The following is a 21331-nucleotide window of genomic DNA, read 5'->3' as shown; positions in this document are numbered from 1 at the left end:
ATGGATTTCAATGAAACCTGTTGTGTACATAGGGTAACACTCAGGGATTATTTTTGGCGAAGCTGCAGATCTAGATCCTGGAAATTTTTAAAAGATCTATTAACATTGAGCAATAGGACTTTTTTTAAAGTGAGTTGTTTTTAGAATGTGATGGATTGTCTCAGCTGTATCAGGGGAATTTGTTATTGCTGTGAAATGTGAGCAGAGTATTCAGAGTAGGTTGTTATATATGGAACGGACTGAAACCTCCTTGGCCAAATTAAAGCTCTTAATGAAAAGCTTTCTTTTTTGCAGAATGTGCAGTGAGAGCCGAGTGCTCTCTTCGCCTACTAATTTGTTCTTTCCCAGCCTTGTGAATGAATTCTATGCTGTGTCTGCACTAGAGATCATAAGCATTTTTTCTGAAGCCTCCTCAGGGCTGTTTTTGTTTTATTTCCAGGGCTACCTGTTGGCTTTTGGAGGTCCTTTTCAATTCTCTTATTTGTTCAGTAATGGACTCACATAGTAACAATACCTTCTCCATCTGAGGTAGACAAAGCCTCAAGTTGATATCTTATTCAAATGATGGTACCTGCACCAGTACAGTGGACATAAACATCCCATGGCAGTATTTGAAAAGAAACAGAGATCCCCCAAATGTCATGGCTAACACTTATCCTGCACTCAACCCAAGAGTAGTCATTTTACACACATTAGTCATTTTATGATGGTGACCGTGGGATCAGGACCTGAAGGAGAGGGGCAGAAAACTTTGTGGAAGCAAAGATAGAGACAAAAATACATCACTTCATGAAGATGTAGAAATGAACATGTTTAATTTAAGTCACAGCTACATATGAGAAATTTAACATAAATAAAATGTAAACCACATGTAAACATAATTTTACAAAAGGTCTTTCTGTACAAAACACTTCATTTGATACCCAAAGTAAGTGAAGTTGCAAAAAAGAACTATCCTGTAACTTTGGTGCAAATATGTATGTCATTCTGTCCCTGTAACATTTTTGACCTGCTGTTTGATTCAAGTTAAAGGAAGTTGAACATCTCAACTAAGAACAGCCTGATTTCCATCTGTTGACCCCAGATACTTATCCAACAACATTTGGTTTTCTTGAGAGGAAGAGATAGAGGTGCAGTGACTCAGTGTAAACTTCCTCAGTGTCTTTGGGGGAGAGTTGCTTATTTGTTGATCAATTGGCTTTAGGTTTGTCACTGCTGTCCATGTCCATGCTGACAATTGTCATTTTCTTTGGGGGAGTCTTTAATGTCCTTTAATCTAGAATGAAAATGCCAATACTAATGTTCCTACTGCTGCAATGCCTGTTGATTCTTTATAACTGCAAGCTAGTTATTTGGGTACATAGATCATAGAAAAGAAGTTACCACCAGTGCTGTCATCAATACCTACATAGGTGTTCATTGTTGCAATATTTAGTGGTAATCCAAATAGCAGTGAAATATAATTTCTACACTTGACTACAAGCTAAAGCTTTGTATGGAAGAAGTGACATTATATTCGTTCCTGCTTCTAAACATGAGGCCTTTTTAACTGATTTGGGATTTAAGTGTGATAAAAAATTAGACTTATTTATGGAGTAAAGGGATACATAATTGATTGCCTGACACTGGCTGAATATTACCGTTGTTCCTGCAGATACCTATCCCATATGGATTTGTCACCTTGCTGCTCTGGTCATGATTCTGGCACATGGTCCTCTGGGTTTTTTCTTTACTCACTTTAAGCCAATGATTGCTTGAGTTTTTGGACAGTGCAAGTGAAGGAATTAAAGATATTTTATTTTTTAAAAGATTGGCTTGTGACTGAATCTTTCAAAGATGCTGTGAAAATAATTACAAAAAGTGTTTGCCTGAAGAGGAAGTAGTCACAGGAAATGCTCCACAAAGCAGACAGCAGATTCATTCTGATGTCTCCTAAGATTCTGTCCTAGTTGTACTTGTGCGAAGGGAGCCACTAGCTGCTGTGGAACATCAATCAGCAGATAATAATACAGGGGCAGGCTTGGGCCTGCTCATACCACATGAGATCATCTCCTTACTGCTGTTGGATGTCTGTTTAAAGGTAAAGGTTAAGTCACCATAGTCCCACTCTCATTAGAGAGAGATAACAGGCAGTGAGTTTAACCTGAGGGTCGCCATGTCTCAGGCGAGGGCACAGGTTGAGACGGCAATCTTCATGGTGACCTCAACTAGTGCTGGAATTGAACCCACATTGTTAGCATCACTCTGCATCACAAACCAACTGTCCCCCAGCTTCTTAAAGATAACAGCTAACTCTAGTGACATAAGTTGGCACTGAACCGTATGACTTGATAGCCCTGAGCTAGTTCTGGAAGAACACTGAAGAAATAAAGATAAGGGTAGAGGTAGAAACTGAACAATCTGATTAATCAGACGGATTTTTCTTAAAATCTTAAACCTGAGTCACATTTAGTCAAGGAAAGGCTGGAGATCATTAATAATTAATTTTGTGTGTGTGAGGTGGGGCGGAAGGAGGTACTGGTGATGGTGGGGGTGGATCTGTGTAGCATACTCCTGTTCCTATACCATGTGTGCAATGTGTGGAACAGCTCAAATCAAAAGAGCAGCACTTCACAAAACAGCCTTTTCAGACTATTGTGCTCCTTATTTTAAAATAGTCCAATTGTTCACCACTAACAATCTGAAGATATTTGAATTAAAGCCCCTATATTGAGATTCTTTAAGATCCCTGATCTTTGCTCTTTGAACCCAGTGCTGAATGGTTTGGAATTCCATACTGCAAAGGGTCAATGGTACATTGTAAACACACATCAAGTTCAGCATAAGCCCATGTGGCAGCATATTTCACAGTATAATGGATTGCTGGAAAAGAGTCAAGGAGGTTCATGATATATTTAAGTGAATTCACTGCACCTTTAGTAAACAAATACATCAAAAAGGAATGTTTCAAGTGGACCCAGTTGAAGAAAAGTACTGCTTTGGTTTACATATTGCCAGGGCTTTCATTTTGCCATGGAAACCACTGAAGCCATGGGTCTATCAGAGTTATGGATGCCGCCCATCAAAAATCTTGTGAAATCATGAGATTCAGAGGAGCCATGGACATTACTTTTAAACCATGAGTAGCCAAGAAAACCACATGTTAACTCCCCTGAAATTGGAAAAAAATTGCAGCATACTTTTTAACCAGAGTAGACATATGGCTAATAGTAATCACAGAAATTACGGTTAACAGGGAAACCTATAAAAGTAAAGCTGGGAGATGTATACTTTTCCTGTAGCTTGACAGAATCAAAGATGAATTTGGACACAACTGTTCAATTATAATGTCCATTGGATGATTGCTCCCTTGTGTTTGGGCGACAGCATTCCACTAGTGGTTTCCATGGAAACAACACTCAAACATTCAAATCTAAATCCAATGTAAAAGACAAAATATAAATTCATGCTCTCAAAGCAAACAGTAAAATTGAGAAATGGAATCCCTTTGTCAGGCTGCAAGAGTCAGGTTTAAAGCACAGCGCATGACTATTGGATTTTTCCGTGAAGATGTGTTGAATTTTTCTATTTTTTTTTTACGAAAACTAACTTCTAATTGTCAAAAGTAGCAATTTCTTTACAGTCTTTATTTTCAAAAAAGTATCTTGCCCTGAGCAATCTTTACTGGTTACCTACTCACAATAACTAGTAACAGGTTAAAAAACTTATGCTCTACTTAGCCACTCTAGGACTTGGTTAAACCACATTATTCCAAGTCTAAGCCTCAAAGGTCTGTTTTTTTGGCATTTGTATACGCATCTGAAAAACAATGTGTGTATTTTTAGTCTTGTTGCTTCTGAATCCATTTTGATTTGACATCATTCAGCCAGCTATAAAGTACGTCAGAAGAATAAAGAAACCTTTGTTGAAATTCTTGTCATACAGTTAGGTGGTTTCAGCAGATTTTGGCTTTAAAAGGGTGGATGCTATTCCAATCCCTGCCCCTTCTATCTGATACACACTCAGTTTAAGCGTAGTTAGCTCTAACACTAATGCAAACTTCACAACACCCTATGTAAAAACACAGGCCGTGTACCATAATATGCCCTGCTTTGACGGCGATTTTATAAAGATAAGGAATGCAATTAGTTTTATTTTGCCAGTTTTAGTGGTGACTGGCAGCTTGCAAGTGCTTATTGAGAAGAAGCTCTGTCTCATGTCCAGCCCCTGTAAAGGCAGAGAAGTGCATAATATAGTGGTGGGAGCAGAACACCGGAGGACCAAAAGGGACATAAAGATTTAGAGTTGGAGCAATTTTGTGTTTCTATTGGTACGCATATTTTTTTGAAGATATCATAGGAAACCTGAATCATTCATTGCAGAATGGTCAGAATGTGAATGAATGAGCTGAATAGGAGGCAATTAACAAAAAAAAACCCACAAATATGAAACAAATCTGCTGTTCAAACACTGGAGGATGAAGGATTTGCCATCAAAATACTTTCCTCTTCCAGCAGCAATCTATCCTCACTACCTTCTACACACACCACACACTGTGAATTCTCCAGTCCCAAACCAAAGAGAAATTTCTTGATACTTGGTGGGAAAGGAATTAATTTAATAATATCTCACCCCACTTTTGAACTTCACCCTCACAACTAAACTGCAAGAGTTCAATCTGTAAGACTGCATGTAATTTGCTGGCTGAATTCAGAAGGATCCAATCACTTCCATTTATAGAACCTTCAGTCTTCTCAGCCCATGCAAGCTTGGCTAATAACACAGTGTTACACTTGACTGTTTCTATGTTATCTCACACAAATATTCAGACTGAGAGTAAACGGGACCATTGGATAAACTCAAAATTGACAGGTAGGAATATCAAGGCCTGAAAACAATTTGTTCTTCTGATGCCTATTTGTCACATTGGGTTTTGAAATAATTCAATTTTCTTATTACTAGCATCACAGATATCAATCAATTATCCCACATTTTAGTCACTGTGAACTTTATTTAAAATAAAAGCAATGCTTTGTGTCTTAATAAATAAGATATAGACCTTAGAAGAATAAACTCATATCTGATTGTCTCTTAACTAATAAAAATATATACCATTTTCTGTTGCATAAATATATCTAACACACCCTGAGACAGCATTGAAAGCAGAACTATTACAGCAGAGGCTGGGTCTATATGTCATCCAGACCCAGTAAAGGCCGTGTGTTTGGGTAATTTTTTTGGTCTGACTGAATCAATAGGAACTCACAAGGACAAGAGAATGGATTCACAATTTACCAGATTCTATAACATAACAAGAGGACAACTAAACTAAAACAAACATACATGCACACAGATACATATAAACACTATATTATGACTGGAAGTACGTAAATCACACACAAAAATTTGTGTGATTCAATTTCCTCACTGCCATGATTTTTTTCTTGTAGTTTCCCAAAACAGTCAGCTATGTCATATGTGCTCCAGTGGTTAACCCTGTTTACTGAAGAACTCATCATATTAGTCCTGGCACATGATAACTAATGTGCAATTATAAACTGGCTTCTTGCTTGACCCTGACAGGCAGACGAGGTGGTGAACTATGGTGGAATAACATTAGATTTTTGGTCCTCTCATGGAAGCCAATGGATGGAAGGTTGTCTCCATTGCTCTTGTGACATGTTGCTTTGAATGGGTCCTCTTTGTAGCCCTTCTCTAGGCCAGCAGCTAGAAGCTGCTCAGTTACCACTTCCACCTCTGTTGCAGTGGCGCTCTCATCCAATCTTTCTGCACGTTCACTCATGTCGAAGTTATCAATCACATTGTCAATCCTGAGGAGTTCCTCCTTGGACAAGCTGCTCACCGAGGCCATAGAGCAATTGCCTTTCAGGTGGATTTTCAGGCTGCACTGGTGGATGTAGCTCTTGGAGCAGAAGTGACACCTGTGTTGCCGTTCCTTGTTGTGCAGGCGTCTGTGCAGCTTGAGGTGAACAAACTGGGTGAATTTTGCCGAACACTGCTTGCACTGATAGGGCTTTTCCCCAGAGTGGAGACGGAGGTGAGTCTTCAAGTTACTGGTGCTACTGAAACGTTTGTGACACACCTAGTACAGGGCAAGATGGAAAAGACAGTCAGGCTAACTGGGTCAGTACACACATGATAGATAAAACACAAAGGAGTCAGGCAATTAATTTCTTAGATTATCATTTCCAGTGATTATTCCTGGCTCTTTGGAAACAGAGGCTGTTTATGTGTAAAATCTAGGGATGACATCCTGCACTAACCCCACATCCATACCTGCCTCAGTTGACAAAGACAAAGAGAGGAAATTTAGACAAAGTTGGGATTCAACCCAAAGCTGCTCCATTCCCACTGACAGTGATAGGTCAAAAATAGAGAAGCTAAGATTTTAATGTTAAGCATTTTGTGTTCAGCTTTCTGTTTCAAGTTTCATGGTGTTAATGTCCTGCATTTTATAGACGTTTATTTTCTTACCTTTTCTGCCCTCCTCTGAAGCCACGGACCTGTGTTGGGTTTATGGGATCCCCAGGCACCAGCTATGTTCTGGCAATTCACTTAAATGAGAACTTTGACTATGTGGTGTAGAATCTGGTATGTGCTTGGGTGTACAATGGGCATAACACAGGCATTATACTGACAATTTAGCAATGCAGGTGGTCTGGGGCCAACAATGGGCACTGCTAAGTTTGCCAGCCCATTTCGTTAGGTGTCCAAGCACTTGTCTATACCGGACTTGGACAAATTCCTTCACGGGTCTCCTCCCCCACCCCGAGTGTACAGAAAATGTTTAGCAATGGAGGGTAACACAGTGGTGCTCAGCTGTCACTTTGCATTCAGCAGTCAGAACAATGGTCCCAGTCAGTCATTCTTCATCATTGAGAATTCCATTGTTTCAATCACCCTGGACCAACTATTGGCATCTTACCTGGCACTGATGAGGCTTTTCTCCGGTGTGCACCAGATAATGCTTCTGGAGATGAGCAAGTTGTGTAAATGTCTTATTGCACGTGTGGCATGAGAAAGGTCTCTCTCCACTGTGGACCCTCAGGTGGACCTGCAAGAAACCGTCATGAATTATACTACAAGCTGGTGACTGAGTTCCATAGTCCATCAAAATTGCATTGGCGCTACCCACATCAGAGATGGGTAGTCATCATCTTTATGAGACAGTGATTCACTCTTTCACAGTTTCTGTACTGTCACAGGCTAAAGTCTTTTATGTCATCGTAGCTCCTCATCCAAAAAAAGCTATTTGGCAAATGTCACTTGAAGAAAGAAAGACCGTGAATTTATACAGTCCCTTTCAAATCCTCAGGACATTCCCAAGTGCTCTAGAGCCAATAAAGTACTTCATTGTCAAATGGAAGAAACACATCAGCCAATCACTGACGTTGGTTGAGAGATAAATATTGTCCAAGACACTGAGCAGAGCTTATCACTTTGCTTTAACATAGCTCTATGAGATCTTTTACATCACCACTGAGAGAACAGACAGCTTAACACAACATCTGAGAAGTGACACCTCTGACAGTGCAGCACTCCCTTGTTATTTTTTGTTGCAGTTTCAATCCTTTCACATTGAAATTATTTAATCAATGTACCTCTGACCCATAAACAGAGTCCGTGTGAGTCACTGTGCAGGCTGAGATTAATTATAATGAACTTTTGAATTTCAAGTCATTTCAGTTATATCATCTTTAAGTTGAGAAGTAAGGAATGTGCCTCCTGATTGGCTAAGTATCAGATTACTCAAGACCTACTGTGTCAGAAATACTTTGCCAAGCAATAATACTTTAAAAAGACACAGCAACATATTTTAAATGCATTCTCAAGATGTGGGCATTGTTGACAAGGTCAGTATTATTGCAAATTTCTATTTCCAATGAGGCCAGCTCAGAGGGTAATCAAAGATCATTCTCTGGATCAATTGGTTCATAATATAACCATTGTCCAGATGAAGTGCAGTCGCTGATTTCTGTTGAGCGCAATGAGTTCACTGCACTGGGGACAGTTTCATGTTAAGTTTTGACATTTCATAGAATCATAAGTCATAGACATAAGCTATTTGGCACATGAGTTTTAAAATAGAATCATATCAGATTTGAAACATTAACCCTGATTTTTCTCTCTTCACAAATAATGCCTGACCTGCTTAGTTTCTCCAGCATTTTATATTTTTCTTTCAGATTTTCAGCATCTGCAGTATCTTGCTTTTATTTGGTTTAGCTCATTATCTCTGTTCAGGGTCTTTGAAACAGATAGTCAAATAAACATCTTTCCTATAGCCCTGTAATTATGTTGTCCTTCAGTTATATTTGGTCAATAAGTCACATAATGGCAAATCACGAGCTGGGACAGACTAACAGAGAATTTCAGGTGAACCTTCATCACAATCTCTCATTACTGAACCGTATTAGCTAAAATTTAGGCTTTTAAGACAGACAGGTTGCAGAGACAAGAGAACTCCAGAAAATCTGAGCATAGCTCTAATCGCTGAGCACGAGGATTGAGAGAGTGTTTCAATGGAACATGGATTGTGCTTATAGTTGTGGACAAGGCTGTTGGGAATTAAATGGCAAAATATTCTGTCCATGGACAATGATGCCCCTTGATTTGGGTTAAAGAAATCAGGCCATAAACCACCATCACCAACAAATGTTTACCAAACCAATTTTTGTTCAAGGTTTTCAATGAGCAAAATTCCATTTTCATCTTTAAAGCGAAGTGTTACTGTGAAAACTGCATTGACTATGAACACCAGATTAATCTAAGCACTGTATAACCCTTGCACTGTATTCATCCGAGTGTTGTATTACTGTCAGCACTGCATTACTCCCAATGTCACGTTACTCCCAATGCTGCATTACTCCACTAAAGGTTATGCAAAACAACAGATACTAACTCGCTGGCCACAACAATTTTTGGGATGCTGCAACCTAGTTTTCTCAAATATTAGTAATTTATCTTCAGACTATTTTGAAAGATTTTTTTACAGATTTTATCTTTCTCAGGAGAGGGAAGGAGCAGTAATGCACTCCATGGAAGGAGTTACATGGTCCTAGTTAATCCTACCAGTGCTAACACGGAGGGAACAAACTGAACATTCACTACTGCTAACTCTCAAGAGAGGTCAGAGCTTGAGATCACTGTCTCTTTTGTAAATACGTTGTAAGAAATACTTACTTTTAGGTTCGATAGCTGACCGAAGGTCTTTGAACACACGTTGCACTCATACTTGATCTTCCCATTCTGTTTCTTCAGTGGGTATGGAAGTGATTTATAACCAGGGGAATCTGCCAGAGAAATCTTTGGTTTGCTCAGATTTATCGCTTCCTCGCTTGCTGGAATCCAGGAGGTAGTTTTTAGTGGCATCGACAGCTCAGAGGTTATTGAGGTACCGGATGGTGGTGAATGGTCATGAGGACTTTCCTTCAGGTCCATTGCTGGACCTGTGGGTGAGAAAGCACTGGTCGGGGCAGGGATAAGGAGGCGCCTTGGCTGCTCAGGGACATGAAGCCTTTGGCCTTCTTCATTAGACAGTGTGACCGGCAGAACAGGCTGGCTCATCATGGGATGAGGCAGATAGTCTCCATTCACAAAACTGCCACAGACTGGGGCCATCCTGCCAAACAGGCTAAGATTGTTCACATTGTTCAAAGTGCCTGGACTGTTCAGCGTGTGAAAACTGTTGAAAGCAGGTGAATAGTTGGGCAATATTAATCGAGGGTAGTGAGGAGACAGCGTGCTATATGGATACATATACTGTTGCTGGACATGACTTGGAGGTGAGTACATTGGGTAAGAGACCAGGCCCTCGGCATGACTGTGACATCCATTCAAATGTAGAGGGAGTTCTTTCTGAGATGAGGTAGTTGAATTGAGAGACAAAATCTGAGGGCTTTGTTCAACAACAGGACTTTTTGATCTTTGGTTTGGACTGGTTCTGTATAAAGGGCTGGTTCTCTCCAATGACCTTTCCTTGTCATTAACATCATTTATCTTTGAGCTATTTTCTTCTGGTAGATGTCTGGTCTCTACACCTGGATAAAACTTTTTACTGAAATCCGCAATTTCGTCATCAGGAGTGATGGGTGGCGTATCTCTGTCAATTATCTCCACATCCACCTTTTCTTCCTCATTCTTTGTGTCGTTAGCATACTGTTTTTGGCCTTCTTGTATGTCTTCTCGGTTCTGAGGTAGCTGGCCAGTGAATTCAGACACCAGATCCTTGTATCCCTTGAGATTATGTTCTAGAAAGAAAAGCCATATGGTTAACCTTGGGAAGAGTAAGCAGAATTAGTATTGACAAGTGGAGGGAGATGGGAAGAAAGATAAAGATCACAGTGCCACAATACTACCAAAGTTGAAACAGGACATCAAGGAGAGAAGTTGCTGAAGATTATGATTAAATGAAACCATGTGAAGGTTGTAGAACATAACCATGGTTCAGTGATAACTCCGAGCCTGTGTCAGTAAGTTCTGGCTTCAAGTTCTACTCCAAAGACTTGAACACATTGTTTAGCTTTACCATAGTTGTAAGGGAATGCTGCACTGTCAAAGGTGCTAACTGTCAGATAAGATGCTATACCAAGGCCCTGACTGCCCTCCCAACTGGACTTATCATATCATGATATCATATCATATCATCACTACAGTGTGGAAACAGGCCCTTCGGCCCAACAAGTCCACACCGACACACAGAGCATCCCACCCAGACCCATCCCCCTTTAACCCACCTAATCTACACATCCTTGAACACCACGGGCAATTTAGCATGGCCAATCCACCTAGCCTCCACATCTTTCGACTGTGGGAGGAAACTGGAGCACCCGGAGGAAACCCACACAGACACAGGGAGAATGTGCGAACTCCACACAGACAGTCACCCAAGGGTGGAATCGAACCCGGGTCCCTGGCACTGTGAGGCAGCAGTGCTAACTACTGAGCCACCGCGCCACCCTTAAAAGACCCCCTGGTACTACTGAAAGAGGATTGGGGTGTTCTTCTGGAGTCCCAACCAAAAGTTCATCCCCTCAACCAAAATCAGAAGAACAAATGACCTGATCATTGTCACATTGTTACTTGTGGGATTTTGCTGTGCATAAATAGATGACTGCACCTGCTACAAGAAAACAATGACTGCACTCTCAGAGGGCTGTAAAGTAATTTGAGATGTTTGCAAAGCAAACTTGAAGAACTTAACAATTTGTGGTTATTTTCAACCTTGATGTGGTCCTGCACTGTAGGATTTACAGTGTTTTTTTGGTATTATTTCCAGTGATTAAAGGGAGTAAGATCGGTGGCTAAAAATCAGAAACTCGTGGTTTCAATGCAAACACATGAGGGAAATTGTTTTTTCTTAATTATCCTGGGTCATTAAAACCTCCCCTTTGCACAGACGAGCTTGATGGGTACAATTTTTCTTCCGTTAATATATTTTGCCATTCTCGGTCATATGGTTCCTAGTTCACTCTTGCTGCTGAGGTTGGAAGTTCAAACCCCACTCCTCAGTTATGTTTGTACCAAGGCTGACAGGGCTATGTGAGCAAGGGTTGGAATATCTTTCCAAAACTTAATATGTAGAATCACGGATGAATGACATCGGCAGAGCAGGAGCACATCTAGAAGTCAGCTTCATCAGAAGATGGTGGGTGGCAGTGGGGTTGGGGAAGGCCAGTTAGGAATTCAAAGATCTTCAGTCACTTCACTCAGGAGGTAAAATATGATCAAACTCCTCAAATCCCATGTAAACAGGGTGGTTAAGAAGGCATTTAGCATGCTTGCCTTCACTGCTCAGACCTTTGAGTATAGGAGTGGGGACATCATGTTGAGGCTGTACAGGACATTGGTGAGGCCTCTTCTGGAGTACTGTGTGCAGTTCTAGCGACCCTGCTATAGGAAGGATGTTATTTAACCTGTACAGGGTTCAGAAAAGATTTACCAGGATGTTGCTGGGAATAGAGGATTTGAGTTATAAGTAGATGCTGGATAGGCTGGGATTTCTTTTCACTGGAGTGTAGGAGGTTGAGGGGTGGCTTTATAAAGGTTTATGAAATCATAAGGGGTATTGATTAGGTGAATAGCAGGTATCTTTTCCCTATGGTTAGGCATTTCAACACTAGGGGACATATTTTTAAGGTGAGGAGAGAGATTTAAAAAAGACATGAGGGCAACTTTTTTTTTTACACAGAGAGTGATTCGTATGTGGAATGACCTTCCAGACGAAGTGGCAGATGCAGGTACAGTTACAACATTTAAAAGACATTTGAATAAGTGCATGAATAAAAAATGTTTGGAGAAATATGGGCCAAGCACAAACAGGGGAGACTAGTCTAGTTTGGGAATTTGCTCGGCATGGACTGGTTGGGCCGAAGGGTCCGTTTCCGTGCTGTATGACTCTACAACTCTAAAAGTATTTCTGTTTGTTACTGCTGCTTTGCACCAAAGAGAGAGATTAACCGCACTTTGATCTGTGACCAAAGATGAGCCTCCAGATAGGAGGCAAGTTGAGGCAAGACACAGTGAACCAGAGCTTCCTCTTTCACTGGCAGAATCATTTCTGAAGAGCTTCAGGTGGGTGGGGTCTTGGTGTAAGGGGCTGACTAACTGTGGACAGATCACAGTCATTCTGAATTGTGCTGAATCATATATTGCAACTGCGTGGAATTCAGTGACTGAAGTCAATGAGCCTGATGCCTTAAAAAATACTGACATAGATAGTTTTAACACAGAAACAAGAGAGAAGTGAGAGAGAAACCAATTATACTGAGTCATTAAATCTCAATCCCCCGCACTTTCAACCGACAAGAGTGTGACAGCTACAACTTTTATTCAGTCTGAAATATTTTACTTGAACAGGTTCAGCGAGGCAATTTTTAACAAGGAATCAATCTATCTCAGATAATTATCAGATGAATTAGAACACTTCCTGTACTGAATTAATCTGTAAGGCCATGTGCTGGTACATTGTTTTCAAATCTGTGCGACAGTCTCAGGGGTAAAAATTTCTCTTCAGGGATTGAACGGGCCGTGTGAGTGGAGTTCTGGAATATAAATCCGTGGTAGCACTGAATCAGGCCAGGATTACTCCTGTGCGGGCTAATGGAAGAGGACGGTTGCTGTCACTCGTTGTGGTTGGTCACCTTATTGAGGGGATCATTCAAAATAAGAGTATAGCAATCTGCAAAGCTAAGCTTACAGAGAATGATGGGATCATACAACAAACAGGGCTATTCAGTTCTTTGCGCCTGTGGAACTATTCAATTAGACTCAGTCCCTCAGACTTTTCTCTAGGACCCTGCTATTTTCTCTCCTTCAAGTAGTTACTGTATGCATTTTCCATTTTTAAAAGATATTTGGTGTGTTCCCACTGCCCTTTCAGACAGTGCATTCTGGATCATCCTAACTCACTGCTTGGGAGGGGAATAAAATCACCTGTTCGCTCCCTTTGATCCTTTTGCCACAATGATCTTAAATCTGTGTCCTCTAATGATTGAATTTTGTGTCAGTGGAAACTATTTCTTGCTACTTACTCTATCAAACACCCTTCATCATTTTGAATTGTGGATATCAGAAATATCAGTCAGGTAGACCGCAGCTGGGTAACGGGTAATTGGGTAGCCTTTCCATTATTTCACTGTTTGTGTTACACACAGTTCAATATTTCCTGAAAGCTTCTTGATTGTGGTCAAACAACCTTGATGCCTCAGTGAGACCCTGATCCTCTGAACAGATCTCTGCATCAGGCCGACAACAGAGCCTCTGAATGAAAATGGAATGAAGCACCTGTGTCTGAATCAGCTGAGTTTCTATACACCGCCCTGGCACGAGATTCATTCTTTCTGAAGCTTGTCAAAGCAGGAATGACGTGAGCAGATCAGGCATTGCAAGTCAACCAACTCTGGGCTGCAGTTCAGTTGAGATTGGAATGCTACAGAACTACAGATGCAGTTCCAAAAAAAAAAATGCCTTCAGCGCTGGAGAGGGCAGTATGTTTGAAAAGTCTATCACACCCTGTCATAGGTTATGCAACTGTGTATCCTAATTTGACCCCAATTCCATTCACCTACTTCCATGTGTTTCTCAAAATGCACTGACTCCCCATCCAGAAATGCTTCAATGTTACAATTCTGTTCCTAATCTTCAAAACCCTCAATGACCTTCCTCTCTCTCTATACCAGTAACCTTCTCCAGTACTATGATTGTCTTCATTCCTCTAATTCTGGACACTTGCAAATGCCCAATTTTCATCACTCCACTACTGGTGACTGTGCCTTCAGCTGCATTAGCCCTTAGCTGTGGAGTTGTCTTCCTACCTCTCCTACTGCATTTAAGGTGCTCCTTAAAACCTGTCTCCTTAACCAAGCTTTTGGTCACCTGTTCTATTATCTCCTTGTGTGGCTTAAATGTCAGGTCTTGTCTGAAAATAGTCCGAAGAAGCACATTCAGATGGTTTACTACACTAAAGATGTTGTATAAATAGATGTTGCTGCGTCAGTCAATGTGCGGGATTATTTTCAACTTGCCACGTTCACCTTAAACATGAGTCACTGTTTTCTCAAAGCGAGAGTCAATCTTGTATGCTCTTCGCTATTTATGAACTTTCAGTAACTGCCTGCTAGTTCAGAACTAATTAATTTCTATCTTGTTTTATAAAGATAATGCTTTTATTGAAAACAATATAAATAAAATATGATCTGGGGCATGTTGGGTAACAAGGCAGACATGTGCGTAATTCTAAAGCTTGGCATCAAATCTGACTCAGATTGCTGAGTTAAATTTCTTCTCCTGTCTTATGTCTGAAAGGATTCTACAAAATATTTTTGATGTGACATTAATTAGAGGCCCCACGTGCGAGCCGAGATGGATGTAAAATGTACTCTCTTTCAAACAGCAGTAGGCAGGCTCCCTCTAGTTACAGGCGAAAATTCATCCACCAAACAACATCACAAAAGACAGGTTCTCTGAACATTAACCTCAATGTTGTTGTAGCACCTTGCCATGCATAATTTGATTTCTGCATTTCCTACGATGGGTGTTCACACTTTAGAAATACTTCATTGGGTTTAAAGTGCTTTTGGTGTCCCAAGGCAGTGAAAGGTGCTCCATTAATGCAAGTCTTTTACATGATGAATTCAGGATGGAATGGGAGCAGGCAGTGACCAACAGTTCTAAGTAAGAACTAGCACATTGCATAAAAGTGACCATGAATTAAGAACCTCTTCTAGTGATCACGTTAGTATAATTGATGGAGGAACTGAAGAAATTTTACACTGATGTAATTCGAGACAGGGCTCAGTCACACAGTTTGGGGATGAGGAATGAATTTAAAATTTGGCTCTTTTTTTTAAAGAAAAAAGGTCAATTCACTTCATTACGCCTCTGCCCTGTGCTAATATCTGAACAACACTAGTCACAGACAGTTTACACCAACTGACACCAACTCCAGAAACACAAGCCCACATGTGCCAGAGGTCATCATGGGTTCAGCCCTTTCGAGCCAACCTTAGCACTGATTTCCCTCATTGAGATATTCTGCCGTTAAATAACTGAAGGCGCTATTTGAGTCAATTAAAACCTCAAATTGTTTTTGGATTCTACAGTGATATGGACACGACTCACTGACATTCAGCGCTGCTTTCTGTTTCACTTTGAATGTAGTGAAACTGGGGACAGCGGCAGGAGGGAGAAGGACTATATTACTGGAAAGGATCAATTTCTGCACTGAAAACACAGTACTCCAAGATTCACCTCCTTAGAATGTGCAAGGAGCACCTTTTTCTTCCAGAACTCTGTTTAGTTATCCAGTTCCCCTCATTCTGCTTTGATGGGAATTGAATCTTACTGAGGTACAGGATACAGGAATATATTGGTACAGGTGCTCATGTGCACCAGAGTATAAATGCACTCAACATTTCATTCAATGGAATATTATTGTCGTGCAAGTCTGGACAACAACTTAGATTTACATAGCAACTTTAATATAGCAAATCATCCAAAATGCTTCACATTTTAGTTATCACTCATAATTTGATATTGAGCCACATAAGGAGACATTGAAAGAAGGTGACAAAGCGTGGTCGATGATATATATACTAAATAATGCCTTAAGGGATAAGGGTAAAGATACAGAAAGGATGGGGAGGAAATTCCAGAGATTATAGCTTAGGCAACGAAAGACACAATCACCAATGGTGGAGGGAAGGGATGCAGATGAGCCAAACTTGCAGGAATGTGGAGATTTCAGAAGGTTGTTTAACTGGAAGAGGCACGTAGATAAGCATGGGCTGAGAGCCATGGAGGAATTTACAAACAAGAATTAGAATTATTAAGTTGTGCTACTGGAACACCAGGCGCCAATGTAGGTTGGTGGACAGAGAATCATGGGTGCGCAAAACTTTGCAAGAGGCAGAATATGAGCAGCAGAAATAAGAACATTCAATACTAATATATCTTTAGAGCTTTGGTAGGTGGAAGCACATAACGGAGTATAATTCTTCACAATCTCCCCTCCCCTACCAACATCTACATGTGTATGCTGTCAATGATTTGAAACAGGCACCTTATTTGCTTTCTCCCTCTCTAAATTGCTGCAAGCTGTAGGGACAAAGCCAAACTGGCCATTGTTAAATCAGTTTGTGATGACTAATAAGAGAGTAAATTACTGAGAGGGGGAGCTCAGACTTACTAACAGCCCAAGGTAGGGAGAGTGGGGAGTGTGAGGACAAATTAATTTTTCAATTTGTGGCTGTAACATGTAATAGAAACCTGTTTAGCAGGGCAAACACTTGTCAAACCACATTTCAAGACAAAAGAGAATTGTTGCTTGTTACTCAACCGGCAACAGAAAGGCGCCAACTCAACAAACTGATATCATAAAGAGAAGGCTGCATGGGTTGGAGTCACCGAGATGTAATAGACTAATGACCACAGGGTGAGGTAAAACCAGGCAAATTAAAACTAGAGGAAGCTAAGCAATATTTTAACCATGAAATATTTCAAATATATTCTGGGGACACAGATACATACACACACACACAGACACAGACACAGACACAGACACAACACAAATGCTCATGCTAATGCACACTAATAGCCAAACACACACACACATGACAAATACACAGCCATCACACACGCCTTCATTCTTGCAGTGTAAATCATACACACCTTTCCTCGCTCTCAGTCACTCAACCTTACTCACCCTTTCCCTCAATACTGTCACACTCACTCTCACTGAGCCAGTTTGAATTTGATAGCTTTGGGATCAAAGTTTCTGCTCACAAGTTTCACATGTGTTACTTTTTGTAGCTAAATATAAAAAGGGTGGAAGTAGGTGTGAGAACAGATAGTCCTGCATCTAACAGTTTTAAAAACAGATTCTGTTGAAACGTTATATGAACTGTTCTAAAATGACTGAAAGTCAATGTGTCCCCAACCTCTCCAGGATATCAACTACCGATAGAGACAACAGAAGCACAGTATTCAGACCTGCTCAAAATGTTGCACGGTGATCAATGATATTAAAATAAAGGGATTCAAGTTAATTCTCTCCAAAAAAAACCTAGGCAAGTGGGAGGGATAAATGGAAGAGGAATCAGGGAGGGACACAAACTGCTAGGGAAATTGTGAAGCAATAGAAAGGGATGCAGATAAGATTGATGAGCCTGGCTCCGGGGATTCAATTCCAATGCTAGATTGGAGACCTTGAAGTTCCTTCTCTTAGAGAAGATCAAAATGAGATTTTCTGAGAGATTCGAATTCAGGAGGAGTCTGGACAAAATAGACATGGCAACTGTTCGTATTGTTGGAAGTATCAAGAAGCAGGAGATACAGTGAGCAGTTTGGGTTTGGTGTGCACAGTCTGGGAGTGTGGTGGAGGCAGCTTCAATTAAATTATTCAAGATGGCACTAGATGGCACTAGAGCCAGGATGAGAAAATGGGCTGAATGGCCTCCTTTTGCACCTAACACTTCCGTGACTCTGGCGAAAGAAACAATGGTGAGATGTGGAAGAGTGCAGCAAGTCGTTAGGAACTTGAATGCACTGCCTGAGAGTATAGTGGAGGACAGTTCAGTCGAGGTATTCGAGAGGAAGTTAGATTAGTAAATGAAAAGGAAGAGGGTGTAGCAACTCCATGGGGAGAAGGTGGGAAACGGGAACTTGGTGAATTTCTCCTTCAGAGAACCAGCACAAGCACCACGGGCCGAAAAGCCTCATTGTTGGCTGTAACCTGTTCCTGTTCTGTAAATTTTCAGAAGTGTCCCTAAACAGCAAACCTCTTCTGATCACAGAAAAAAAATGCCTTGCCCCTCATAAAATCTTTAAAATGTTTTATAAAGGGATAAATCTGTCAACAGATAAAAGTGCAAGATGAATGCTGTTTGAACATGTACATAATTGCTTTTAAAGGAAGAGCTTGTCACCACCAATCACACCTCAAGTTAAAAAGGAAAAATTATCAAGCAGTCTAATCTCCTTCTTGCATCCTGCACTGAGTGATCACTAGAATTGGGTTACAATGCAAGCTTCAAATCCCTACTCTCTCCCTGTAAAATCTACATTCCATATTTTAGTTCTAACTATTTCGAGGGCAAACGAACAGAAGGGGATGACCAGGTCTTAACCTGGTCTGCCTGGGTCTACAATGAATGGTTAATTCTAACCCTAACCCATCTCTTTATTCTGATTTCAGAGAGTGCTTGAAGGTCGGATAGTACTTGTAGATAGTGCCCCTGCCTTGGCACCATTGCTGGCAGTCTCATTCTGATGCCAGAATCCCTCCCGGATGGAAGGGATGGCGGGGTTTGGGGTCGCTGAGTAGAAGCCAGGCATGTGTATCCCGTGTACCCCAAATGACAGAGGCTCGGGTTCCATTCCCTGCTCCCATCCCGGATGCAAAATGCTCACCACCTGCTGATAAAGTGGAGGTGTCTGTTCTAGTCCCACAGGTTTATTTGAAATCACAAGCTTTCGAAGCGCTGCAGCTTCGTCAGGTGAAGTGATGAACACAGCTCAGTGCTTGGTAAAGCCTGCAATATTCGATCAAATAAGGAGCAATACAAATGAGCAGTTTTCGCGCACACTCTCCGAATAGACTGGATGCTCTGGGTAGCTCACTGTAAAGTGGTAAAATCGGCCCGCTGCTCATTTTAACCAGCACATCCTTACAGTGTCTCATTCTCGGACACTTCTCACAATCTCAGCACACTAACTTACTGGTTTCATTTTTATACTTGGCTGAAAATATTGCAGCGTGCTGTTATTAAAGCTCCATCTGTCAAGTTCGGGCTAGAGAAACTGATTGGAGCGAGCGGAGAATTAAAAAAAATATAAGCCACACGACCAAGATTGAAGGGGTGGAGAGAAGAGAGAAGTAGCAACGCATTTAGTTGAAGAGAGAGAGAGAGAAGCATCTAATTCTAAGGAATATATCTCACCATTCCCGTCCCGGGCACCTCTGTCTGTTCTAAGGAGTGTGAGGACTGCGAAAGTGGGGAGTGATTTGGGATTGAGGATCAGAACTTTCGTGGGGGGGCGGGGGGCGGTGGTCTTGTATGCCTTTTAACAACTACCACAGTAAACTGGAAATATTACAATCGCCAACATTCCCAACGGTGCCTGGATAAAATGTTTCAGGTCTAAATCATACCTAGGTCTGCAGTTTGCATAGTTACAGAAGTGGGGTCAGGTTAAAAGTACACACAGGCGATCGCTCAACTTAGAAGCAAGACTGATCAAATCTTCCAACAGCCTCCACCAACCCCCTCCCAAAACAGAAAACCAAATCAGTAAAAGGTGTGGAGGACTCACTGAGTTTTAGCATCACCAGGTCCCGGGTCGGAGGATAATTCAATCTCTCAGCAAACTCCCGGCTGTACCAGACCAGCAGCTCATTGCTGGGAGGGATTGGCTTCACGGTGTAGAAGTAAATATCGGTGCCATTCTGACAGGCGACTAAATTCTGCTCTTCAGCCGATTGTGCGGGATTTACGTACCGCATCCAATTACTTTTACACACATTATACCCGTCCAGAAAATGACTGAGACTCCCGGAGGAATACACCTAGTGACAGAAATCAAACTCGATTACAATTCAAAAAGAACTTGATCTTTTGTTTTGCTTTTTTTTCCCGAAGAAAAGACATCGCTTGTAATTGTGATTCATGCTAAAAATAAAAATGTTTATGTTTGATCAGTAAAGCAACCTGCTCCATGTAAAACCCCCGGCAGCAGTACAATCTCCTCGCTTCAATCAGTTTTCTGAGAATGTAGCCCTCCCTGCTGTCTGTCTGTCTGTCTGTCTGTCACTAATAGTTTGCAGACTCTAATGAAGCTAACACAAAGTCATGATAGCTGAGCTATTTATGACAGCTGTCACATGGTAGCAATGAGCTCATTCAGTGACATCATGTTTCTGAGGGTTGGATCTTCCTGTGCCTGCCTGTTTCGCTCTCGCTCCCTCTCTCACCGCGAATTTCACAACTTTTCCCCAGCCTAAGGCATTTCTTTCTCACAACAAGACCCAATCGCCAGAGAAAGTACAAGGTTTCCAGAGCAGGAAGTAGCAGTCACATTAAAAATGCTGCTGTCATTTATTTGTTTTTTTTTGAATTCCTGGATGGCGGTAAGCCAGGGGATTTTGGTTCAGATAGGAATCACTGTGCACATATTGATGGGATCTGTGGGAGCCCTGCGCCTTTTGCCGGATTTATACTGAAACCGGAAAACTTGCAGGCGGGTGGTAATACCGGGCCACACTGGAAACCCTCACAGTCACCACTCTCCCAAAGTAGGGATCTTTGTTGCTTTGTTTTTCCCCCGAAAGTATTCTCTCAGCTGCAGTGGGCAGCGCTGTGTAGGAAGGTGCTCCCAATCACAGGACCAGGAGGCAGTCTGTTTCCGAGATTTGTGTAGCACCCAGCTCTGTCCTTTCATTTTCAAACAAGGCGGCGATTCGGTACTCCAAACAGGTGTCTCTTCCTCTTCCAGGTTATCTTCACCATTTCATTTTCCCTAGCCCACATTGGCACTCACCGGGGTACGGTTCCACAGACACTGACCCTCACCAGGGTACAGTTCCCCCAGACACTGACCCTCAGTGAGGTACAGTTGTCCCAGACACTGACCCTCACCGGGGGACAGTTGCCCCACTGTCCCTCAGTGAGGTACAGTTGTCCCAGACACTGACGCTCACCGGGGTACAGTTGCCCCAGACACTGTCCCTCAGTGAAGTACAGTTGTCCCAGATACTGACACTCACTGAAGTACAGTTGCCCCAGATGCTGACACTCACTGAGGTCCCATTGTCCCAGACACTGACCCTCACTGA

The 21331-nt window shown here is 41.6% G+C and overlaps 1 protein-coding gene across 1 annotated transcript in view; it reads right to left on the bottom strand.

The window, feature by feature from the left end:
* Positions 1 to 798: 798 nt before the first annotated feature.
* The window catches only part of LOC109912207 (PR domain zinc finger protein 1-like), a 51342-nt gene continuing 30809 nt past the window's right edge, over positions 799 to 21331 (bottom strand). Inside the window, exons 3-6 of the mRNA XM_020511592.2 lie at positions 19813 to 20065; positions 9184 to 10250; positions 6926 to 7054; positions 799 to 6082 (exon numbers count right to left, since the gene is read on the bottom strand). Coding sequence (XP_020367181.1) covers positions 5531 to 6082; positions 6926 to 7054; positions 9184 to 10250; positions 19813 to 20065 — 2001 coding nt within the window. The 3' untranslated portion in view covers positions 799 to 5530. The remainder of the gene's footprint in view (positions 6083 to 6925; positions 7055 to 9183; positions 10251 to 19812; positions 20066 to 21331) is intronic.

Source organism: Rhincodon typus, chromosome 27 (genome assembly GCF_021869965.1).
Source record: "Rhincodon typus isolate 14 chromosome 27, sRhiTyp1.1, whole genome shotgun sequence".
Classification (NCBI taxonomy): domain Eukaryota; kingdom Metazoa; phylum Chordata; class Chondrichthyes; order Orectolobiformes; family Rhincodontidae; genus Rhincodon; species Rhincodon typus.
The sequence above is the reverse complement of the archived record's forward strand: the minus strand, read 5'-3'. Positions and strand labels throughout refer to the sequence as shown.